This window comes from Notolabrus celidotus, chromosome 15 (assembly GCF_009762535.1).
Source record: "Notolabrus celidotus isolate fNotCel1 chromosome 15, fNotCel1.pri, whole genome shotgun sequence".
NCBI lineage: Eukaryota > Metazoa > Chordata > Actinopteri > Labriformes > Labridae > Notolabrus > Notolabrus celidotus.
Window position 1 is genome coordinate 25159063 of NC_048286.1, and position 24981 is coordinate 25184043.

Sequence of the window (24981 nt, forward strand, 5' to 3'; positions counted from 1 at the left end):
TACTCAAGTAACGTGACGGGATTGAAGTGTTTTTTTGTGTGCGGGTCTGAATTTACGCTTCACAAATTGTTTCGGCTCCATCACATGCGGTCCCATGAGCCCGGCGGCTAACAAAGGACTCACTCTTCCCTGATTCATTCAGATTATAGGCTTTGTTCTATATTACGCATGATAAATGGTACTTTTGAGGAAAATTCGAGATGCTGACGTCTGTGACCGTCAAGGACTGCTGATTAATCTGTAACGGTCATTACTGGCTTTAGTTGAACATTGTCACAGATGGAGGGGGGTCCAGGGACCTTGGTTAGTCATTTGACCAAGAGGAGGATGCAAAACATCACGTTCTAGGGGGCCATGTTCCTTTTGAGAAATTAATGTTTACTCAATGCCTTAAGGAATAAACCCAAACCCAAGTGGGGCCTGTTTTCTTAAATAGGCCACTGTCGTTGACTTCAGATGACCCACCAAGGATGACAAAATCTGTATGAACAAGTAGACTTTCTATAGTTCTGCTTGGTATGTATTGTGTCCATGCACCAAAAGGAACACCGACTTAATGAATATTTCTCTGGAGAAAACTAATGAACAGTTTGACCAATTCACTTTACATTTTCCATACTTCTCGTGCATTGAACAAGACAAAGAAATACTGTTAGAAATGCTTTCTACTTTCTCCCTGAGGCTTACATTCTGAAGAACTCTTTTATCAAATTATCTCTGAAATTTAAAGTTAGCTTGTTTGTACACGCTAAGCATGAAGGAAATTAGCTACAGCTAAGATTACACTGGCGTGGTGCACAAGAAGAAATAATTCAGGATTACCCGTGGGCGTTCACAGCAAAATCACGGATACATAAATCTTGTTTGTTTTTGTGTTTTTTTTCCTTCTTAAGTTTAATTTTTAGCTTTGATGCCTTTACTTAGAGACTTAACGGTGAATAGCGTTGCAAACAAAAAAGATAAATTGGGGAATAACGTGCTGCAAGGTGCCACAGGTTATGCAGCACCTGTACATGGGACACATGATGCGACAAATTGACACCCTGAATGTTGTTTATTTTCTAATAGGTTAAGAAAAGTGGAAAAAAAAATGTGCATTAACTGAACTTGGACACCATATATCTGAACTGGAAAGATTCAACTCTTAAAGAGATATATACATATTTTTTGGGGTGCTTTTTCGCCTTTATTGTATAGGACAGTTAAAGAGAGACAGCAAACGCGGGGAGTAGAGAGTTGGGGAAGACATACAGTGAACGGTCGACTGGCCGGGAGTCGAACCAGCGATCTTTGGGATGAGGACTATAGCTTCTATACATTGGGTGCTGAGACCGCTAGGCCACCAGCGCCCCAAGATTCAACTCTTAAGAAATATTCCAGTACAAAAACTCACATAATACCACAAGTTGTTGTTGGAAATTAAAAATGGATACAGTTATTTGGGTGGGAATCTAAGCGTAAGCCAAGGTGCGATCTGAAAACGCCACTCAATACGTGTCAACAAGATCAGCACTGTCATGATATAGTGATTCTACGATAGTTAATAGATGGAAAGAAAATCATAAAATGATACATCTTGAAATCTGGAGAATACTGAATGCCTCTAAAAGTTTAGGTTTGTCACAAGAGCCACTGGAAGGAGTCAAAAAGTTGTGATGTGGTGCGTCAAAATGGAAAAGAAATGCGTTTAGGGTGCCATATTTAAAGATATATATATATGTGAATATTTGGTACAAACTATACAATAACTGCATCGCAAGAGCTACCCATATACTCCCACATAGATATTTTGTTCCATCTCTAATATGCACATTTGTTATCCCACAGATAAAAATAGAGCCATGCCTGCTGTTCCCCAAAGTTTCCAGTCTCCATGCCACGCTAAGCTCAATTGTTTCAATACCAACATTTTAAATACCAAACATTTCAGTCTCCTGATTAAACTGTAAATCTGTCAAATTCACAGGATTCATAGGAAGCACTAAATGTGGATTATTTGTTATTCAATGATCTAAAACAGTTCTGTTGTTTTTCATTTGATTTATGTGGAACAAGTAAGAGGAACTGTTCCATCATTTTGAATCAGGGTTAACTTTAATTAATCTTTCATTCTAATATTGCACTCTGTCTTAATGTGTTTCCAGTGCAGTGCTCTTTCATCACATCTCATTAAAGGCCCTTCAGGGGAAAAGGGATTTGAGGTGCATTGTTTGAGACTTCCTTGACGTAGACTTTTTGGACAGAGGGTTAATCATCATTATGCTTTGATATTATCCTTTATTAATGTAAGTCTATGGTGTTTTTGTATTTTTGCCTACATTTTTCCATCTCTCTATGCGGGATTAATGTCAGCTGGTCAGTCGGAGTGTTTCTAGGATCTGAATGCACAGCAAACCGTGCAAGGGGATTAAGCCCGGCAGAAAACATACACATTCTTTGCCTTGAAAGTAAACACACACGTGACTTTGTGCGTAAACTGGGCAGGGCGTGGGGCCCCGCTCAGTAATCCTTGCTCATTCATCTTTTGTCTCTTTTTTATAAACATGTCCTTACAGAGAAGTAATGACTGACTAATCTCAAACAGGTCCATCTTAAGGAATACAGAGGAAAGGGACTGTTAATTGGAAGTAATCTCCAGGTTGATGAAATATACACTTACTCATTTTCAAATCAGGGTGGGAGTGTTGTAGAGTGTGGGCAGCTGTGTTTGCATGCATAGAAAGTGCACCATGAAGTATAGAGGCCTTTTGTCAGGACGGGGCAAATGTAATGAAGTGTAAAGTGTTAGTGGATGAACAGCTGAACACAAACTGACAGCCAGAACAAACTTGACCTGTCAGTTTTTGGTCTGGGCAGTCCGCTGTGCTCCTCTCCTCTGCTGCTGCAGCTGCTACTCTGCTCCACATGAGGAGTCCATGTCGGGTTTTCCAGGCCAGCAGCCAGAGGAGAGGATCCGGAGGGCTGGAAGCGTGCAGCCTGGTTAAGTATTTGAATTATGTCATTGACGTCAGCAGAGTCATAAACCTTGCTTCGGCCCATCCCTCAGGCTGGCCCGTGCCAACACAGCTCCATGGTGCATTGTGAGAGAGCTGTCAAACAGGCCCTGATTAGGTGTGTGTGTCTGTCTGTGTGTGTGTGATTGTTTTTATAAGACTTGAAGCCTTTTGTTTTGATAGGTGAGGGGATAATACTGTACTTGTAAACTATGAAGAGACATAATCAGGTTGTTTGTGAAAGAGGACAAAAGCTGATTGTCAGGTTTCGGGGTTGGACTTTTACCGTAAAAGGCCATCACACAACAAGTTCATCATTTTAAACATCACACCACTATGACATGTTACATCACAACCTGTCAGAGAGTAGTGATACCTGCGGGGAAGTAAGGTCAGGTCCTGCAACATCAAAAAATAACAGATGCAAAGAATGATGCAGCAGTTGAATATAAATGAGTTAGATATTAATAGTTTGCTTTAACATCTTATCTTTATGCTGCTGAAAGTTCTAAAGAAATATTTTACCAATGCTGAATCGGAAAGCATGCATATTGTTTTTTTTTGTAATTTTGCTGATTTTCTTTTAATTATATAAAGATAAATAAATAATTTACAAAACAAAAACATAAATTTCACCACACTGTGATAAATGCAATTCAACAGAATCAAATTTAACACACAGTTATGCCCTGTGTCCCAGCTTGCAGAAATTCTGGACTGGTATCTTTAATTTTCTTTCACAAGTTCTGGGGGTTGAGATTAAAACCTGATCCCATATTGATCATCTTCAGGGTGTCGGAGAGGCTCAGGAATCTCCAAGTCTCTAAAAAACGTCTTTTATCTCATGGGCTGCTTACTGCTGAGAAACTGATCCTCCTATTTTGGAAGAAGAAAGACGCACCTACCCTCAAATTATGGTTAACGGAGATGACGGACACACTTCATTTAGTGAGAATTAGATTTGTTCTTAAAAACAGACTTGAGAAGTTTGAAAAATTTGGCAGCCACTGATCTCCTTTTTGCAGAGCTGAAATGATCAGCTTTTTGTACATTGTCAGGTAGCACTCCATGGGAGGGTTGAGGGAGGGGGGAGGGTGGGATAGTTATTGTTCTACTGTTAACTCTATGATAAAGACAGTTTTGCCTGATAATAAGGAATGAATGACCCGAATTAATGATGATGTAGTCTGTGAGATCAGGCCTTTTGAATTACACTGTTATATGAAAATTGAATGTCAATGTGGATGCTTTGTGGAGATCTTGTTTTCCTTAATAAACATATTGAAACACAAAACAAAAACACGAAACTGGTCAGCAAAAAACAGCAAAAACTGTTCAAATGTTGGCTGTAGCTAAACAAACTTTCTAAATTTGGAGCAGTACATGGTGTGCAAATAGAATAATAAAGCAGTGTAGTTTGTTTAGTTTTATTTAAAGAGCAAATACTGAAGTTTACTCTCGCCATGTCTTGCTCATTATTCCCAGAATTAAAGGTTATTTTCCAACTAGGTGTGTGTTCACCTGTATCATCAACCTCCCTGTTCTGCTCTCTGATTGGACCGACACCCACAATAATTAAGCTGGTTCAGTTTTCTCTCCCCTCCTCTGTTTCTCTTCATGTCAACACTTTTTTTCCCCGTTTGTCATCTTTGGTTTAAATTGACGTACATCGGGGGTGATACAAGAATGATTCACCATCTGTCTCAACTCCACGTGGAGAACAAAGTGAAACAAACACCGTTGGTTTCTGCGCGTATCAGTGTCGAAGACGGCATTTCCTCCTTCCTGATATGCTGAGGTCTAGATGAGGAATGTGTGTTTACGTACATGCAGATAGCTTGCGGCTGTTTACTCTTTGACTTTGTGATGACTCAAGTCTTCTTCAATGACCCTCTGTTTAAACTGGCCCCATTACTCCCAGACAAGTTGAATTAGTCTGAATAAACAAGGAATAAGCCACATTAGTCACTGTGTACAGTCAGGCTCCCCATGAAAATGCAATACTGCATGAAAACCTCATCTGTACACACAGCTTGTGAAGCTGCTTACACAGGGAATGATTTGCCCCTGGTGTAAAGGTATTTCATATTAAAGGGAAGTCTGCTTACTGTAGTGCCAGTGTTTGAATTATGCTACTCTTAGGGCTGTCAAGTGTCAACACTTTAATCACGAAGCAATAAAAGTCCAAAGCTAACAGTCTCTTCCTGCTGCTGCCATCATCAATCAATCAATCACTCTTTATTTGTATAGCGCCAAATCACAACAAACGTTATCTCAAGACACTTTTACAAACAGAGCAGGTCTAGACCATACTCTATGTTGAATTATTAACAAAGCCCCAACATCAAGACAGGATAAGGTCCAGTCCAGACTCAGTCTGATCTCATCTTAATGCACCATGAGCAGAGCACTTTGCAGCATTTAGCAAGTTACAGCTGCAAGGACAAACTTCCTTTTAACAGGCGGAAACCTCGAGCAGAACCAGACTATCTCAAGACACTTTTTACAAACATTGCAGGTCTAGACCATACTCCTATGTTAAATTATTAACAAAGACTCAACATCAAGACAGAATAAGATCCAGTCCTATCTTACAGACAGGACTCAGTCTGATCTCATCTTAATCCACCATGAGCAGAGCACTTTGCAGCATTTAGCAAGTTACAGCTGCAACTTTATCAACAGCATTCAATTTTTTTTTTCAATGCAACATCAAATAGGGCTCTAATTCCAAATTGAGCATATTCTTTCAGGTGGTTGAAATGCTTCTTCTTTGACAGATAAATCAGTGTGCTCCTTGGGCCATCAAAGGTACTAGCTGCCTCAATCTTTAATTAATTCTGAAAATTATTGCACTACATAAGTATAGAATTTCTGTCATCTTTCATTTCAATTATGACATTGTAAAACCACATGCATATATTTAAATTATGACACTGTAAAACCACACGCATATATTTATTCGTTTTATTTTTCCACACCATTTCCTGAAAAACTTTCTCGGCCATAAAAGTACTTGGCTGAAATTATTTTTGAAAGGGGGTACACGAGCCAAAAACGTTTGAGAACCCCTGTGCTAGCTGATCACATGATAGTGTTATGGTGAAGGGTGTCCAGCTCTGCACTCTGATTTGTATCCAGTCAGCCAGGGAAACAGGTTTTTGGGGGGATGGATTGAGAGCACAGAGAGGAGCAGTGTGAGGCGGATGTGAGCGGAAGGTGTCTCAGGTGGGAATGGAGAATGGAGGTGGGAGGTGGAGGTGGGGGGACGTTGGAGTCCAGTCCCAGTCGTTGGTGCAGTTGATGGCTCTCACAGAGGCCAGTTTGTGGCCCTTTTGGGGAGAGAGTTGGAGGGAACCAGGGAAGAGGGGGGGAGCTAGACGGGGTCTGTCTGCACACTGAGGTCTGTTGTCCTCTCTGCAGCCTCCAGCATATGGCCAAAGCATTAGGACTCGAGCAGGGAAAAAAAACTTCCAGTGAAACGAGAGGCTGGAAAAGTACCTCGCTCTCTGTCTGGCTGCAGGTTTTTCAGACTGAATGTGCGTCACGCCACCTTTGACTGGTGACATTGTGAAATGTGTCGGCTCATTTAGCTCTGTATTTATTATCAACCAAAAGTGATGATGGATTCAGCTGTTTTATCTGCGTCCACCATGAGCGTTAGTTTGTGCTTAACCTTATTTAAACTAAAACTATACTGATCTGAAGTCATGTTGGAGATTTGTGGCCTCGGGTCCGGCTGTTGTCATTTTGAGGAAAAACAACAGATGAAAATGTGAAGTTCTGCTTCACTGATCTTGCTCTAGACAAGTGATTTGGAGCCAGACACCAAAACCAAAAATCTTTTGTTCTACATCTGACGGTTTTTACTGCCATCAGATCCTGGACTGTGTAATGAATCAGCCGCCAGCTTCAAACTGGCTTGATTCGCGGTCATGAAGGCGGTGTGGACGAGCCAAGTCTTTGAAGTTTCCTCAACTGCAGAATGTTTCTATAAGTCCTCATCGGAGGGAAAGGGGGCAGGATGTGGTTGCACCTACTTGGCATGGTCTCCTGCTCCTATGGCTCAAGACGGCCGCACGTTGGTGTATAACCAGTTTCAACAGCTCAACGCCTTGTGCATGAGCTGCTTTGATGCTGTACTTTCTGCTCTGTGTCACTGACTTTTACATGACTTGGATGCCGGTGGTTCTTGTGAATAGTTTGGGCCAGGAAGCTTGGCTTCCAGCAGTATATTATCGCCAAGGGTTCCTTGAATTCTCCAACCTCGAGCTGAAGTAAAGGAAAATGTGTCTGACCTGAAGAATGAGGCTAGTGCTAGCAGTCGGCTCTTGTAACCTGAGGAGCTGGTGGCCTGGTTTCTGAAAAGCAAAGTCAGTCTTAAACGGTTGAAACTTGACTCTGATAGATTAAGAGGGGCCTTGTCATCATCCTCCTCTGATATCTTTAAAGGTTTCCTTGACTGTGCATATACTGTCTGAGTTCCCTGAAGTTCTTTGTTAAGCAGCGGCGGTTCAGAGTCTGTGCGCCATCACTCTGCTTTGAAGTGCTTTGATCCACTATATTGACGTAAATTGGGGAGCAGCACGCTGGCTGTCCTGTTGTGCTAAGCATATGGGGTAAATTTCTTCCATGTGTGAAGGCCTATGAAGTAGAGAGAAAAAAGAAAGGTGGGGAGATCCAGATGCGTTCAGCGTGCACTCCCTCCGGGCAGAAATTTGTTGAATCAACCTTCTGCATGCTACATCAGAGAAAGATGCTTTTAATTTGTTTCCTCGTGTTTTATAGTTTCAGAGAAATTCTCATAAAGCACTTTTTCACTTCTAAATCGCGTGCGTCTACCCACATGTGAGTAATAACTGCTAATGACGAGGTATTTCAACAAATGACAGCTGTGATTCTCGAGCCGGCATTCAGTAATAATTCCGCTCCATGTTTTGTGTGAGTTCAGGGCCAAAGAGGAAGCACTTTAGTTTCTTTGGCACACAACAAGACCATGGCCTGGCCTCCTCCCCCCCCCCCCCCCCCCCCCCCCCCCCCCCTCAATACAGGGAGTCAAAGTTTGCCTCTTGTGTTGCTTGTGCAAACACAGAGTTTGGTGTTTCATTTAATTTTTTTTTCCTCCCTCAGAGAGGTTCAGAGAGGAGAGAGCCAGTTTGTGAATCATGGCGGTGTGAGCTGCTGCTGCAGATCAGCAGAGTGAAGCCTTGAAGTGGTCTGCACTTTTCAGAGAGGAAGTGGAGGGAGTTGTGAGGGTTGTCTTAGCAGCAGAGTGCGTCAGATGAGTTCATGCAGGTTCTTCACTTTAACTTCTCTCCCTTTAGGTTTTATGTATAAAGATAATAGCGCTGCATTTATTTGCATCAGAAATGTAAAGATAGTGCACAAAAAGACTTCTCAGGTGGTTTGTTTGTGCACTGTATCTGTATGTACACATCATTTGTATGTGTTCAAATGAGAGGGGGGTCACAGACACGTCAACAGCAGGAGGCAGTAGACCGCCTAGTTTGCATGCCACCAGCTCAGCTTAGCAGAGCAGTCCTGCAAGGGGAGCCTGAGAGGGGGCGGGGGAAGCTAGACAGAGTGGGAGGGGGTTTGAAGAGCGCACGAGAGCAAGAGGGAAGAGGGGTTACTGAGAGAGAAAGAGACTACAGAGTGAGCGTCTGCAAACAGAAACTCTAGCCTCAGTTTGTCTGAGAGTTAGACATCCCTGAACTTCTCTGAGGTGGTGGAGTGAAACGAGATGAAGGAGCTCTGTGTACACACCTCTCCCTCTTCCTCCACGACTCCCGGATGTCCTGCCGGGCAGTCCTCTGTGAGATCAAGCCACCCCGGGACCCTCGGACCTCCATGCTTGGTGTCGGGGGGCTCCGCAATGGACGTGGATCCTCTCCGGTCTGATTACGTGTCCATGTGTCTGTTGGCAGATGAGTCCTACCAGAAGCTGGCGATGGAAACCATGGAGGAGCTGGACTGGTGTCTGGACCAGTTGGAAACCATCCAGACCTACCGCTCAGTCAGTGATATGGCCTCCAACAAGGTAGAACTATTCACTACTTATAAATTTGTATATGCATGCATGCAACAAGTGTATATGTGCAAACAGTGCATATGGAACGTTTCTTGAAAATGTTTGCATCCTAAAAATGTGACTTTAAAAATAAGGATGCGTGGAGGCATCTTTGGTAAGCATCATCTTGCAAAAACTCCAAAATTCTTGGAATTCTATTAATGCAGTTTCAAAAGTTGCTGCACAAATATTTTGATGCTCTTACTATGAGTTTAGTTTGTTCACTGCTTGCTCTATCCACTGATATGATGATCCCCATGAGAGCACCTGGGAACAAAGCACCGTCTTGTCATAATAATCTCCCAGGTTTAAGCTTCTTCTGGTTAATAATGGAATAGCTGTCCAAGATAATGAAGTTGTTCTAATGGTATGTATTCTTTAGTGTGATGTCAGAGATATTCAGATTGAGTTTGTTACTTAGTGATAATCCGCCTGACTCGTAAACAGCCGTACAGTTGCTCTTTGTTGCTGCGTGGTTGTTGCACAGGGTATGCAAAATGTTAATTGCCTTTTGCCACATTGACGCACTTGCAAAATAACAGCCGCTCTGTGGTGGAGTTCGGGCTGGCATAATCATTTTATGGATATCTTGCAGAAAGTATCGGCAGCATTTAGTTTGCATACATGATTGCGTAGTTCCAGGTATCTTTAATAGCATTGATGCATGATTTTCATGGAGAGCATTATTCTGCTCATCAGTTTCCTTCAATTATTCAAAGTTAACACATGGCATGTTACACAACCGGGCCGAGCTGCAGATGAACATGCACTATGGTTTTATACCGCACACAGAGACATTTGTCATTGATCTCAGCGTGGAGAGAGTATTGGCTCTGGTGTAATGTTTACCTCTGTTAAACACTGGTCCACATTCTGCTGTGACGTGACTAAAGGCACTAAAGGTCAATCTTCACTGACAGGCATCTATTTGACAGACTTCAGTTTAAGATTAACAGAAAGTAAAGAGTCACGAGGGGAAAGGGTGTTTCAACTTTAAAGGTGCAGGTCACCATTTTTCAATCCTTTTGAAAGCACTACTTTTTTTTCACTAATTCTGGAGCAGGGTCACATGTACTGTATTTCTGTTTTTTTGACAGTGCTGCAAAGGTTTGTGGCACATTACTGACGAAGAAAACATTTCCCTTCTGCAAACTGATGTGCAAAGAGTTACAATTAGCATGATACATTGAAAATATATAATAAGCTAAATCACAATTGTCACCAGAGTGCTATCTGGTAGGTCAAATAAAACATTGCACCATTTGTATGTCACCTGCATGCATGAAACTAGACATGTCTACACAAAGGAAAGTTTTCTAAATGCTGTGGATGTAGCACTACTTCGTTGATGACAAGAGGCTATCTTGAACACACTGGCTGTTTTGGAAACTGCCTACTATGCTAGCAGTACCTACTGATTTGGCCAAAATTCAGTATGTAGTATGTGAACAAGAGCAAAATCTGCAGTATGCCAAAACTAACCTGATTTTCTCTTCTTTTTTTGATGGGGGAACTCAGTTTGTAAACCACTGGTTGTCATATAAACCACTTCCTAACTTTTAAAATCATTAGTGGATGTTAAAGAAGCAGTTTCTCTATCAGTTTGGCCGTTTGTTTACTTCCGCTTTCCAAAACCGGAAATTCAGTGACGTCTGGCCCAGCGTACTGCAACACAAATCCAACAGAACAGTCACACTACATGTTAAATTCAAACGCAGTATGTACCTATTACTACTGCCTACTACATTAGTAGGTAGTATGTAGCAGGCCGTTTCAAAAACAGCCAGCGTTTCCCAACAACTACAGATGACTGCAATGCTGTTGCTACTTTTTAAAAATTTCAAGTTTAATATTTACATTAGTGCCTCAGCAAAGGAAAATAACATATGAACTCCACAGGCATTCCAACAGCTACTTGAGGCTGCACTCAGGAAATAAGACAAACTAAATGCTAATGTTAGCTTGCTTAAGTGTGAACAGTAACAGTGGTAACATGCTCTTGTTTTGTTATTTTACCATATTGCAATATTAGCATAGCATATCAGCTTACTTCAATTCAAACTTCAAAGCAACTGGGTACAGCTGAGCTAAATGAGAGTGCCATAATAAGCCTTGTATACCTAAAGTTTGGACAAATTCAAATTCTGACCTTGTGATGGTTGTAACACCATTTTGAGACCAAATCAAGTTTTGAAAAAAGATAGTGTGTATTTAAACAACAAAATAAACAATGAACTTAAAAGAACCATTATGATGGTGTCCGGATCACAAACAAAAAACAAAGATCAACCCGTTATGTTGACTTTTGTTAAAGTTCATCAAAAAACATGCACAATAACAAATTATTCAGAGGTCACTCCCAATGTAAGATGAATTATTGCACAGTTATGAAAGGTTGGTGAATTTGTCCATATAGTTCAGCGTGGCAGAGGCAAAAAGTCCTGCAATAGTCCAAAAGTCAAAGTCAGATATGGGAAATGAGAAGATGCTGAACAGTGTGGGGGATAGCTTGTCCTACCGCCTTGGTAGGATGGATGATGAATAAGGGGTTGAGAGTTTCACACAGATCAAGGAGCTGCTCCGTCCTATTTAGCTCGCCATCAATTATCACAGCTCATTCGGATAGGGGAAAACCTGGCCTGTATATGCAAGCCAAGCCAGACATTAGTCACCAGTACTAGTTATCAGTCATATCTTTCTAAAGTTACTTACTGTAGCTTTGAAGCTCCAGGAATCAAATCAGATAGATCTACAGATAAACACTTCTCAAATGTCATCGTTATCATCTAAAAAAGTCAATGCTGAATGCTAAAAAATCCCTGTTGCACATAAAAGTAAACATCTAGATGATGCTAGAGAAGAAGCTATGAGATCAGGAAAGTAATTTCACAAAACTGGAGTGTTCAAAATACCTAGTTCAGTGGAAGAGGAATCACTTGTGTAAAAACCTGCAGAGATCTGTGAGAAGATGAAGAATGCAACCATCAGCATGAAAAATACAGTTTCTTATTTGAAGTTTAAATAAAGAACTTCAGCCTTGAGTTGTTGAAATAATAAAACATGTTTTGATACTTCAGTACTGCACAAAGTAAAGAACTTCCAGTAATTACTTCCATTTGCTTTGATGCATATAAATACATTTCTATACATGTCATACATGCAAAGGTCAACCAAATGACTCTACAGTGCACATTATTACTCAACCCTCCTGCAGACAGTGGAGACAGTATGGCGGCGTCAGATTATAAACACCCACAGTGGCGTTGTCCATTTCCGTCTGTATTCTCCTCTGCGGTCTGGGGGAGGTTCGGGATGTTGGTGTGTGTTCTTACTGTGACGGGTGACTGTGACCCTGACACCAGTTTCCTGTCTTTTTATTTCCCCTTCCCCCCCTCTCCTCTTCTCCGTGGTTACCAAACGACAATAACTACGCTTCGACCATACAGCCAGGTTGAGTCTTTACAGAGAACAGCGTCACTGGGACTGTCAAGACAATGGGCACAAGGCCCTGCAGACGCATAGCAAGCACAGCCGCTCGGTCAGGCAGGCCGGGCACATTGTTCCCTGTGAGTCAGAGTCCTGCCTGTCTGTATGACCCAACACCAGCAGCACAGAACATTGTTGACCAACACTGTTTTTTGAAAGAGTGTAGGTCAAGAGTTTATGATGTTCAACTTGAGATTCGTCACTGTGCAGGGTTGTTGCGCAACTGCCAGGAAGTTGCAAGAAATAATTTCTGGGTTAATTTTTGCAAAATTGATGTCAAATACAGTCTTATTATTGCAGCATCATTTTAATCTCTAGAGAAGATCGCTGCGGTGGTGTCAGCGGTCCTTCATTGAAAAGGTTGGCAGTTTGATCAAATGTCCTAAGGGAACACACTTAAAGCTGAGTGGCGTTTGAATGCGTACGAACGAGATGAGTTGATAGTAATTGACACTTTGCATAGAATCTTCCGCCATCATTGTTTGAATGTAACATGTGGCATAAACAGCCATTCACCAGAACCCAGCTGTGATCACAGAAGCTGGAGGACTCACTGTAATCATTCTCAAATATCAGATTCTGACACATTCAGAATTCTAGAAAGAAAATAATGTGAGCACTGTGAGGATACAGTGTGGGAGTGCACAGTGATTAATGAGTGGCTGACAGGACAAGGCAGAAAAGCTGAATGAAGTGTAATAAGGGTGATTATGTCCAGTGAGTGGGGTGTTATTCCTGCACAAACTTCATGGTGTCTGGGTTTTTTTGGACTGTAACGACCCCTTCAGTGTACATTATCCCTGACTTAACGCAGAATCTGCAGGCTATTCACTCCTACCCATCATTTACATGACGTGATGTTTGACAAAGAGCCCGTTTCTCTTCAGAGAGGATGTAATTGAGCCCACCGTCAAAACCCTAAGTGTCTCCTCTTCCAGCGTCCAAGGGCGCAGGTGTATCCGCGTCTAACGGGGACCACACACCCTGCTGACCGCCGGCCTGGTCGCTGTGACCTCAGAGCCATGAGGAGCTGCTGCCCTGCCCACCTCCCCCCCCCCCCTCCTCACTATCATTACCCCCGCCACACTAACACGCTGAAGCTGGTGGTGGCCTTGCACAAACTCTGCCATCTGAATCCAGTTAAAGGAGGGTAGGGCGCTGTGGGTTTGCGTGCGAGCGAGCGAGCAAAGCCCCCGAGCGGGTAGGAAACTTTAACTCACGTGTGGTCACTCTGACTTTGAAGCGCCGCCGTCTTCAGAGGGGGAAAAAATGACAAAATTATTGAAACAGATGTAGCGGTGGGTTTGTAGCTGCAGCAGGGGTAATGGACATTAAATTATAGTGTTTTGATTCGGTTTGACTGAAGCTGCAGCAGTGATTATGGTGCCTAATTGTAATTAAAAAGTTAAACCTCTGTAATCTGATGTGAGCATGGAAAATAAACCAGAGGGAGGAAGGTAAATGAGACCCGCTTTGGCTGTAAACCTATTCTCAGCTACTTTTGTTCCATGACTTCCAGGAAATGTCTTTCTAGTGTTTCTAAACTGTGAAACTCACTACTTGTGTTGGCACAATAAACAACCTTACACAGGACAGAGGACGCATTAGTCCACTCTGCTTTGTGTCAGATTGTAAAGCCAAGTATTTCATTAGGATTTCAAGCTGTGCAATATCATCTCTATCTCTGTCCTGCTCACGTCAACATTAAAAACAAGCTTTTAAAGACTTCTCCAGAGGAGTCTGTGATTTTCCCGTATATTACGTCAGCTTATCTTTCTATTTAACTCGCCGTCAGGGACTTTTCAGTGACAAGCTCAGCCCAGGTATGTTAATTGTTATTCGCCCGAGGCCGTCTCAGAGAGCAAGACGTCTACCAGTAAGTGATTTAAGTGAAGTTCTCCTTCAAGTGAAAAAGGGAAGTAGGAGGGGACACATGCTCGGGCCTGTGCTGGAGGGCGGAGCGTTCATCTCCAGTTAGACTGAAAGAGGCCGGTCAGAGTCAGACTCTATCGCTATATGTTTCCTGCCTGACTCCACTTCACTAAAGACTCTATAGAGAGAGGAAGCAGACGCACCGAAGAGGAGTTAACACTTGAAGAACCCTAACAGGATATCTTATTTTTTTCTAGTTGTGTTTGAGGTTTTTGTTTAGTGACAATGGGACTATGTTGTTCTGAAAAGCAGGAGAAGAACTTTGAGATTCTCACCGGTTGGAAAAAGGTGAGAAAGTTTGTGCTTACATTGTTCTGCTGGAGTGTGGAGGGTGACTTATTTAAGATAAAGTTTATCAGTGGGATGCAAAGTGATTTAAATATCTGAAGGGATGAAGAAGGTTTGATTTTGACTTCCCTTTTTAGTCATTACTTTTTGATGTTCTTGCCTCTTTTGTTCTTAGCTCTAAGTCTAAACCAGTGAGACAAAATGTAGACTTATTTGTCTTTGCACACTTTTAGTAGTTACTGAAATTAGTCCAATCTAAATAGTGTTTTGGCATAAACCCAAATAAGGCATTTGCATTAACACTGTGACTCCAGTGAGATGTGGCTCATAAAGTTTGAATATTCAAACTTTATGATCCACACTAGCTCATCTTTCTCTAGAATCAACCACAAGTTGAGTTTATGCAACATGTGGATGTTACCAAAGAGGAGAGTCTGTTCTGAGTGAGCACTAACGTAAAAGGATGTGTGAGTTATCGCCATGCATTGAGTAATCTATTCTCCCGAACACACTCACACAGACTTGTCGTCACGCTGCGAACAAAACGCTGTGTGTCTGAGCTGAACTATGTGACCCCTTGTGGCTGACATGTGGCTTCGTGCCCGATCCATTTCCTTCAGGTCACAATAATCTGCGCTGTTGTTGCTGCTTTAAAAGAATCAATTACAAAGTGTGCCGTTTGAATGGAGCGAAGGCGTCTGAATCCAGTTCACATTTTTGTCCTTACGAGCTCTCTTTGATTTTTATGGACAGCCTCTGGCTGGCCGGGGGTTTGCGAGTGCAGCCAGCGCTTTGAAAGTGTTTTTTTGAAGTTTCACAGTCAAGTGGATGTTAGCCGTCTGCTTGACAGCTATTAGACAGCTGTTGAGACCAGAGATGGTGCGGTTCTGTAGAGAGGGAGGTTTTATTGTAGCACGTAAAAAAGAAAGTCTTGGCAAAAGGCTAAAATGGCTGATTTTTTTTCTTCTTCTTTTGTTATAAAAACAGGAAATTAGAATCACATGTCAGGGAAATAAACGATGCACCATTATTCCTCTGAATTCATGATAAAGATTAGGATGTGGTTTGCATCACATTTTCATCTCTTGACGAATCTGCAGCCTGTGACTATCCTTTAACAGCATTCAGACCCCTTACGCTGTGCATTGAATGTGTGTGCATGTTCAGGCTTGTGTGTATGTATGCAATGTGATGCACTGCGTTCAGAGTGGGGACCACCGTGAGAACAACGGAGGGGTGGGGGTATGTGACTCTGTTGCCATGGCGTTCAGGTTGTCGTGCAATTGGTGGTCGAACTGGTGGGCGGCAGACCGAAAACTCTCTCTTCTGTCGTCTCTTTTTGTGTCTTTTTTTTATTTTATGCACAGAGCTGCTGCAGAGAGGCAGAACACACACATTAAAGATAATGAGGAAAAGTAAGAAGAAGAAGAAAAGAAGTGTGGGATGAGCTGTGGGGCTCATAGACTGAAAGGTGGAGAGCAAGTGATGATGAGAAAATAAGACCTGGTGAATTGAAAGCCCTGCATCTCTTCTGCCATGTGATAAACACTGTGGTGCTTTGAAGCCTCACATTGCGCAGTCTGCATTGGATCTGTTCTGCATTACTGAACAGGGGGAGTGCATGGGGAAGGAGGGTGAGAGAGACAGTGGGAGGGGGGTTTGCAGAAAGCACAGAAGAGAGAGAGAGAGGAAAAGATAAGGGGGGGTTCTCCAAACTCCCATTTTCTGCAGTGCTGTGCATGGCTCAGTGTTCTGCAAGGGGAGGGAGGCAAAGAGAGAAAGAGACTCCATCAGTCTCTTTGCCACAGGGGACTCTACAGCTAAAGCTCAACCCCTCCTCCTCCTCCTCGTCTTCTCCATCTCTCCGCATCCCTCCTCTCCTTTCTCCCTGCGTCTTGGAGTCTTCCTTCATGCTTTGTTCAATTCAGGCTCGCGAAGGCAGGATTTCCCCCTGCCGTGCCGCTGGATAACGTTCAGATTGCACTTCAGAAGACAGACAGAGACGGTTTGGATCTGAGGAAAGAGAAGGAAATATTGATTGAGTCCAAGGGGGATTCCATCACTCTCGTCAGCAGCTTTTGCAATCCAGGGAAAACAGCAGGCGACGATATGAGGAGGGCATATTTGGTCAGGGATGTAGTGTAAGGGTCCGCCGCAGCCCCTCTCTGGTGGTTCAGCGGGGGCGTATTTTTTTTTACTGCAGTCCAGCATTGGAAGGCGGGGATTTGGTGGCGTTTTGGAGCTGCGGGCTGCAGGGCTGAGCGCAGCCTTGGGTTCCACTCAGAGAGGAGCGTACAGTGCTTCTGCTGGGGAGCGCCAGGGGCTCAGCACGGCTCAGCACCATGCCTGAGGCCAACTACCTGTTCTCTGTGTCCTGGGGATACATCAAGGTGTGTCCTGGAAGGGGCTGTGTGCTTTCGTATGTGCATGTGTGTGTGCATGCATGTATACTGTCGGGGGAAACATGCCAGGTTTTTTAGGTTAGTTATTCTATGTGTGATTGGAAGGGAATACATTGTTCTTCTCTTGTGCACAGAGAAACAACAAGCACATTGTGTTACCCTGACAAAACGCAGCATACACACTCATTTTGATATGATGCGCTGTATTTGTTTCCTGAAATATGATACAGTGAAGTGTCTCAGGGGCTTACCAAAATCAGGACAGAGAAGACATAAACAAATCCTTACATGGCGCATAAAAAAAAACAACAACAGGCCGTGCTCTCATGGGACACATTTCAGTGGAAAATAACAGGAAATGCTTAATTCCTCTGCTCGGAAGCGCTGCTCAAATGATGTAAGAAAAGTGTGTTCTTTGCATCAATCATGTAACCTCATGTATTTTTTATCTTTTTGCCTGCAGTTCAAGAGGATGTTAAACCGGGAGCTGAGCCACCTGTCTGAGATGAGTCGGTCGGGCAACCAAGTGTCAGAATACATCTCCAACACCTTCCTAGGTGAGCATGTTAATAATCACACAAACACACACACAGTAATGACATTTGCTGCGTACTTAACGATAGTGGAAAGCTAAAATGAGGTGACATCCTTCAGGAATCTGACAACGTGTGTGTGGCAGAGGTTGTGGGGTCATTTAAAGCATGTGCTAAGTACCTGGTGTGCCCCAGTGCACTCAAACCAGTTTGATCTGGTCTGGAGGGGAGAGACAGAGAGTTCCCTCGCTCCAGCTGCAAGAAGATATAGAGTGGAGGAGTGGTCAGGGATGCAGAGGGAAGACTCCCCTCTGGAAAGTTGCGGGGTAAATAGAAGGAGGCAGAGCCAGTGTACAGTGCCATCAGGTCCTTGCAGAGGCTGCATAATTCATCAGGAAGACAGCAGCAGTGTTTCCCAGACTCCCAAAGCCCCCACAGCGTTTCATGACTCACTGCCAGCTCGTCTGCCCCTCAGGTTCTCCACCTTCCCATCAAACTTAACGCTGTCATCCACCCAGACAGGATGCTCAGCGTGGCCATGTGCACGCTGCTGCTATGAAACACACCTCTATCTTTTTGTTCTCAAACAAACCTAAAGGGGGAGAACAGGCTGAGGGCTGCATGACTGAAAAAATAGAAAGTATTAGAAGTGGTGCAGTGAGAGAGAGATCTCTGCACGATAAAGACACTGAGTAAAAAAGCACACAAGCACAGCGAGGAACTTGGTTTTTCTTTGAAGCTTTGTGGTTTTATTGTCGTCTGCATTGCAGCTTAACACCTGTCAGGTGGAGTGAGATCACTTTCTTCTTGTGCTCTGTTGAGGATGCAGCTCTGATACATTTTTTTTAGTCTCGCTGCGGTGTGTGTGTGTGTGTATGTGTGTGTGTGTGTACGGTGCACAAATACACACTGGGGGAGTCTTGCACACTGTCAGCTGCAGGAGTTTGTGACATGCACCAAAGCACACCCGCATCCTTGCACGTCATTCAGGCGTAATGAGCCAGGTTTCCACGTTTCTGGGGGTTGTTGTCGCAACGTGGTTCAGTTTCCCCGAATGCACGGGCTGCTGGAGATTTTTTTTTCAGATTTCATGCAGGGTGCTGAACTTTCCCACATTTCACAAGCTGGAAATCAAATCCAAGTGACGTATTTATGATGTTTACTATTTGATTAACAAACAAGAGCAGCCCAAAAACCAGACATCTGCTGGAGGTTTTGCAGCAAAAATCCCCCCTCCCCTCCCCTCCTATTTCAAATGTATTGACTAGTCTGTGTTGGTTAGAGTTGAATATATTCATGGCAGTGTAAAATCTTCCAAACTGCTCTCTCTTTAACAGTCTTTGAATATGTAGTTACATAAGCTGAGATTTTTCTGTCAGCTGACATTTATTTTCAGCAGAGTAAACAGTAAGTGAAAGACTGTTTGCTAATTAAATAAGTGTTAGTGCAGCTTCAATGTGTTGTCACATAGGTGTGAGAGGTCAACTGTCTCCACGTGTTAACTCGTGGTGTTCAAGAGACAGTCCAGCATCCCTTAACCTGGTTGGTTTTTGTCTCTGGAGCAACTGAAGACACTTTTTTAAATCCTCCTTTTTCTGTTTTTGTTTCCTTTCAGACAAGCAGAATGAGTTGGAGCTCCCGTGTCCGGTCCCTAAATCAAGGGAAAGGAAGAGGAGGCAGGGCCAGCAGCAGCAGCACCACCACCAACAGCAGCAGCAGCAGGGTGGGATGATGACTCAGATCAGCGGGGTGAGGAAGGTCAGCCACACGCCTAGCATCTCTGGAGGAACCGGCAACCGCTTTGGGGTCAAGACGGACCAGGAGGAGCTGCTGTCGAAGGTAAGAGTCGGACGGATGAAGCAGAAAAGAATCAGAAGTATGAAGTGTGATTAGAGACTCAACATTTATTCTCTCCACCAGGACCTGGAGGACATCAACAAATGGGGACTTAATATCTTCAGAGTGGCCGAGCACTCCCATAACCGACCACTCACATGCATCATGTACACCATCTTCCAGGTGAGTGCCTTCATCTTCCTCTTCATTACTCAGACAGAGCTCATAATAAAGTGTGAAAACGTTACACGGCTGCAGTAAACATGAGTCTCAGCCAGCGTCAGCGTGTACAGTACAGTATGCTCAGCTATCAGTGTTGCTTCTGGAACATCTGCTGGAGTGACATCAGCAGCTGAAGCTGTGAATCATCCTCACTTTATGCCATTCTAGTAGAAAATGAGTCACACTTTTGCAGATTATGGATTCAAAATAGACTTAAGGGTCAGAACATTTCTCCCCCCTAGACAATTACAATCACTGCACAACATGCTGTAACATCTTCACCCCCTTCTCACGATTGTTGTTTTTCCTTCTTTTCATCGTTCAGGAGCGAGACCTGATGAGGACATTCAAGATTCCAACAGACACCTTTGTGACGTTCATGCTGACCCTGGAGGGACACTATCACTCAGACGTGGCGTACCACAACAGCTTGCACGCCGCCGATGTAACACAGTCCACACACATCCTCCTGTCCACGCCTGCACTGGATGTAAGCCATTTAGATTATTTTTCCCGTTCATTGTCTAATTAGTGTTTAATTAAGTTGTTGACAATTTAAGTTTGGTATTATAACCCACACCTTTTCTCAGTCGCTGTATTGTGTTGTAATTATCTGACTGGCATTAACGTCACTACTGCTGGCATGCCCTTGAAACTGCATGCCGGAGAGGATGACACATAAAAAGACCGGCTGGCCTCATACAATTACTGGACACCTTGCTCATCCAGTTTGTTTCCTGTGAGGCTCATCTGTTTGTTTTATTTCCTCCTTTTCTGTGAATGCAGGAGGTCTTCACCGATCTGGAGATCCTGGCAGCCATTTTCGCTGCAGCCATTCATGACGTGGACCACCCAGGAGTGTCCAACCAGTTCCTCATCAACACCAGTAAGTCCTCTTAACTGGATTCGCACCACCTCCATTTATTTACTCTACATTTTACAAAACAGGAAATATGTGCAGGTTTTAAAGGGATGTGCATCCAAGCATTACACCATGGAGTTTTTTGGGATGTTGCACAGAGCTCATTTTAAAGTTTCCCCTCTCTCCTCTCCCTTCAGACTCTGAACTGGCTCTGATGTACAACGATGAGTCAGTGCTGGAGAACCACCACCTGGCTGTGGGCTTCAAGCTGCTGCAGGAAGACAACTGCGACATCTTCCAAAACCTCAGCAAGAAGCAGAGGCAGTCGCTGCGCAGGATGGTCATAGACATGGTGAGAAAACGTCTCATTTTTTAGCTTTCACTGCGATGCTTTGACTTCTTTATGGCTTTAAGTCTTACACCGCCTCTGTGTCTTTCCTCACTCTTCTAGGTTTTGGCGACAGACATGTCCAAACACATGAGCCTGCTGGCCGATCTGAAGACGATGGTAGAAACCAAAAAAGTGACGAGCTCTGGAGTACTACTGCTGGACAACTACACAGACAGGATGCAGGTAAGAGGCTCAATCAGGCACACACACGTAAAGCAGACAGTCTGAGAGATGCAATGTGTTTAATTATTCATATGTTCCTGCAGGTTTTGCGTAACATGGTTCACTGTGCGGACCTGAGCAACCCCACCAAACCTCTGGACCTGTACAGACAGTGGACAGACAGGATCATGGACGAGTTCTTCCACCAGGGAGACCGAGAGAGGGAGAGGGGAATGGAAATCAGCCCCATGTGTGACAAACACACAGCGTCAGTGGAGAGGACACAGGTACAGAACACATCCAGTTTCAGAAATAGTTTTCATGAAATAAAAAATAGTTAGCATTGTTTTTTATTTTTACTGACATCCTGTTTTTTTTCCCTCCCAGGTTGGCTTCATTGATTACATCGTCCACCCTCTGTGGGAGACGTGGGCTGACCTGGTCCACCCTGACGCCCAGGACATCCTGGACACACTGGAAGACAACAGGAACTGGTACCAGAGCATGATCCCACAGAGCCCCTCCCCTCCTTTCTACAGCAGTGACGGGGAGGGCGGCCCGCTTGGGGAGCTAGAGGGAGGACCTGCGCCAAGTAAATTTCAGTTTGAACTGACGCTGGACGATCAGGGCGGTGACAGAGACGAAGAGGTTGGGATGATGGAGACAAATCTTGCATTTCAAGACGATCCCTCAGAAGAAGGCGGGGTTGAAATAACAACACGTGACGACTCGCCTGAAGAAACATAGCTGGACAGACGGCGCTTTTAGAGTGCTGCTGGTTTTTGCTGTTTTTGGCTGAATGCATTTTATTGCAGTGGAGAAATCCTGCAATCTGGCTCTGTTGAGCTGCCTGGCAAAGAGGGCCTAACTGAATGTGGGGCACCCCTGCAAACAAGGCTAGGTAACCCTGTGGCAGTTTGTTTTAAGCCCCCTTGAAGGGAGCTTGAGGAGCAGAAGGTCTGCTCTTTAAGAAGGGACTGCTGTTGGGCTGTAAGGCTGAATCTTTGCTCTCACAAAGAAGGTGGAATGGACGGTTTGTGTCTTGAGTACTGGGACTAACAACTTCCAAACTTGCACTTCAGGATGTTTTTTATGTTCATTCTTCATATCGTGTCGGGATCGGATGCCACCTGTTAAAGCGTCCAACCAAAACTACTTGTAGAGTTATGTGTAGCCAAGTAGTTTTTTTTTATCACTTGTCTAAGGAAAAAAGTTGTGTGCCTTTTTTTTTTAACGACCGTGTCTTTTTGTAAGTGTTTTTATAATTTATTGAACACATTCATGTAGCTGTAAAATGTGTCAAATTTTCTACAAAGCAGACACACTTGTCTCACACAGTCTTCCTGATGTTCCTGCAATATAATAAGCTTGTTCTTGAACAAAAAAATGTCCGGTGGATGTATATTTTTAAAAATCAGTTGACTTCCCAGCACATTTTGCACTTTGTGGCAGCAGAGAGTGTGGAGAACTTCAATAACTCACAGTGACGTAAACGTGCGAAACCAAAATGACAATTAGATCTGATTCATTTAGCTGTTTTCTAATAATCCATCCCATAAGCATCAGATTCCTCGTAAATCGTCCAAAAATGTCCAACAACTTAATAACAAAAAAATCCAAAGATTGTTCAAAGATTTCACTGCCACCTCTGAAAAGTTTGGACCCATGCCTAAGAGCAACTCATGGTACAACCAAAACCTAAAACTGATCAGTTCTTGTAGCTAGATGAATAATTAATAACAAAACAATATTTTGTGTCACAATAAATGAACAAACCCCTCTGTTTAATTTTGTACAAAGCTATAGTACCATCATAGGTAATCTGCTTCCGTTGTGTAACTCTTCAGTAACTCTCACAAACACCCCGTCCCGTTTGAAATCATTCATTGTCGTGCAAACACCGTGACTCATTTTGACCTTTTGAATGACTGTAAGACTGTGTGCTCATTTGAAGAAGACACACCTGTTAGGGATAAAATAATCGTGTCCTGTAGTTTTTATTCCAGCACTTTGAAAAAGTCGACAGTTCAGCAGCTGGTTGCTGATCTGTCCAACACTACCTTAAAGGTACCACGTGTGAGGTGCAACCTTCAGAGTAGAAGACTATCATGTCATTACATGATATGTGTGAGTGTGTGTGTGCATGAGAGAGTGTGTGTAAGTGGTCACAGAGTTGCACAGTCTGGCTGACCCTTCAGCTGTTTGTAACAGTCTATTTATTATCTCATTCTTGTATATGATAATATTGGTATTGATTGTTAATATTTCCTGTATATTTGTCATTATTTATATGCACTACCACATGCTACAGTCTGACTGAACTTGTCCGGTGGTTCTGATTTATTGTAATCAACAAGCTACTTTGCTACAAGACCATAACGAGAAGTTATGCAGTTAAATTTTGACGATTTGAAATGTAACGTTCGAAATGTTTGTACAGTCCAATGATCCAACAACGCACCCCACGTGGGGTGCAGAAGAAGTCTGGCTTTTGTTTGTGTCTTTGGTTCCAGGCGGATTATGAAGACTGAATATGTGCTGCAGTAGATCGTGTACGGTGACGGGTCATTGTACAGCTAAAGGAATATTTGCTGAAATATATAACATGTTTCAAATATATTTTTTCAGTGTTTCTTCACAATATATTGTAAAACGGTGTATGTTGTGCTCAACAAATGTTTTCTATCAGATAATTAAAATGGGCATGTATTACAGAATTCTCTGGTCTTTGTCGTTGGTTCGTTTACATGAAAAAAATCTTCATATAAATGATATGAAGAACCTGAATTTCATATATTATGCATATTCTCACGAGTTACAAAAAGAAGATAAAATATAGAATTTTACAATCAGAGTTTAAACCTTGTGCAGTCCAAAGGCTGATTAATAAAGTCACTACTGAAGTCCCAAAAACTGCAGTTCCTCAAGTGTCCACTTGGGCCTAACTCCAAAAGTGAGTCAATCCATGTTGAGTCCTGTTTTAAAACATCAAACTCTACAGCAGAAATAAACACATTTACAGCTTGGTACATTCATAGACTGTATAAAATATGGACGTAGTATCCGTGACGTCACCCATCTGTTTCTGAAGCGCTGTTTTGAGGCCAATCAGCGGCGGCAGCCATATTGCTGCTGTCGCCGATTGTGACTTAAAGAGGCGGGCTTTGAGCCTCCCAACCAACAGCTACAGTGTTCCCGCCTGTCAATTAAGTCAGCTGTGCCTCTCATTGGAAGACTCATAATCTCAATATCTTTCGAAATTGCCGCGTTAGAAAAAAATTCATCCCCCCCTACAGTGTGTGCCGATCCAGAAATGAGTTATCCAAACTACACTCATCTTTTGTACCAGGCTGTAAACATGTTCATTTCTGCTGTAAAGATCGGCTTTTTTGAATTGGTGTGTATGTGGTTTCCGGTGTTTCTGCAGCCAGCCGGAAGCAGCCGCCGAATGAACTGCAGTTTATAACACTTCCACATTGGACTCATATTTTTAGACCGGACGTTGCCGCTTGGTTTAAACTTAGCTCAGCCCTAAAGCTGGTTAATTAAGTCACTACTGAAGTCCCAAAAACTGCAGTTCCTCAAGTGTCCACTTGGGCCTAACTCCAAAAGCGAGTCAATCCATGTTTGGCCCTGTTTTAAAACATCAAACTCTACAGGAGAAATAAACACATTTACATCTTGGTACAATACTTCTCTTTTCTTTTCAAGCCAATTTCTGAATAGTTGCCAACCATAAGGTAATGAAATGTTTATAAATTAAAAATTTTGATTAATTATAAACAAGCAGGGGCTTAGTTTGTT

The 24981-nt window shown here is 43.1% G+C and overlaps 1 protein-coding gene and 1 long non-coding RNA gene across 7 annotated transcripts in view; one reads left to right on the top strand and one right to left on the bottom strand.

The window, feature by feature from the left end:
* LOC117826614 (cAMP-specific 3',5'-cyclic phosphodiesterase 4B-like) overlaps positions 1-23894 on the top strand; it is a 74797-nt gene extending 50903 nt beyond the window's left edge. For 3 of the 4 annotated variants that reach the window (XM_034702797.1, XM_034702796.1, XM_034702798.1), the window contains 10 exons: positions 8921-9033; positions 17635-17728; positions 19320-19543; positions 19625-19723; positions 20088-20252; positions 20549-20648; positions 20822-20976; positions 21076-21198; positions 21282-21464; positions 21565-23892. In XM_034702797.1, coding sequence (XP_034558688.1) covers positions 8921-9033; positions 17635-17728; positions 19320-19543; positions 19625-19723; positions 20088-20252; positions 20549-20648; positions 20822-20976; positions 21076-21198; positions 21282-21464; positions 21565-21924 — 1616 coding nt within the window. In that variant the 3' untranslated portion in view covers positions 21925-23892. Of the gene's footprint in view, positions 1-8920; positions 9034-17634; positions 17729-19319; positions 19544-19624; positions 19724-20087; positions 20253-20548; positions 20649-20821; positions 20977-21075; positions 21199-21281; positions 21465-21564 lie in introns of all 4 variants that reach the window. The other variant, XM_034702799.1, reaches the window with a different exon arrangement.
* The window catches only part of LOC117826623, a 42870-nt gene that overhangs the window by 4286 nt on the left and 13603 nt on the right, over positions 1-24981 (bottom strand). The window contains exon 3 of one of the 3 annotated variants that reach the window (XR_004634071.1): positions 16137-16782. The exons of 1 other annotated variant lie outside the window; for it this stretch is intronic. This is a non-coding gene — a long non-coding RNA (uncharacterized LOC117826623). Of the gene's footprint in view, positions 1-16136; positions 16783-18453; positions 19535-24981 lie in introns of those variants that run through there. One more of the 3 variants, XR_004634072.1, reaches the window with a different exon arrangement.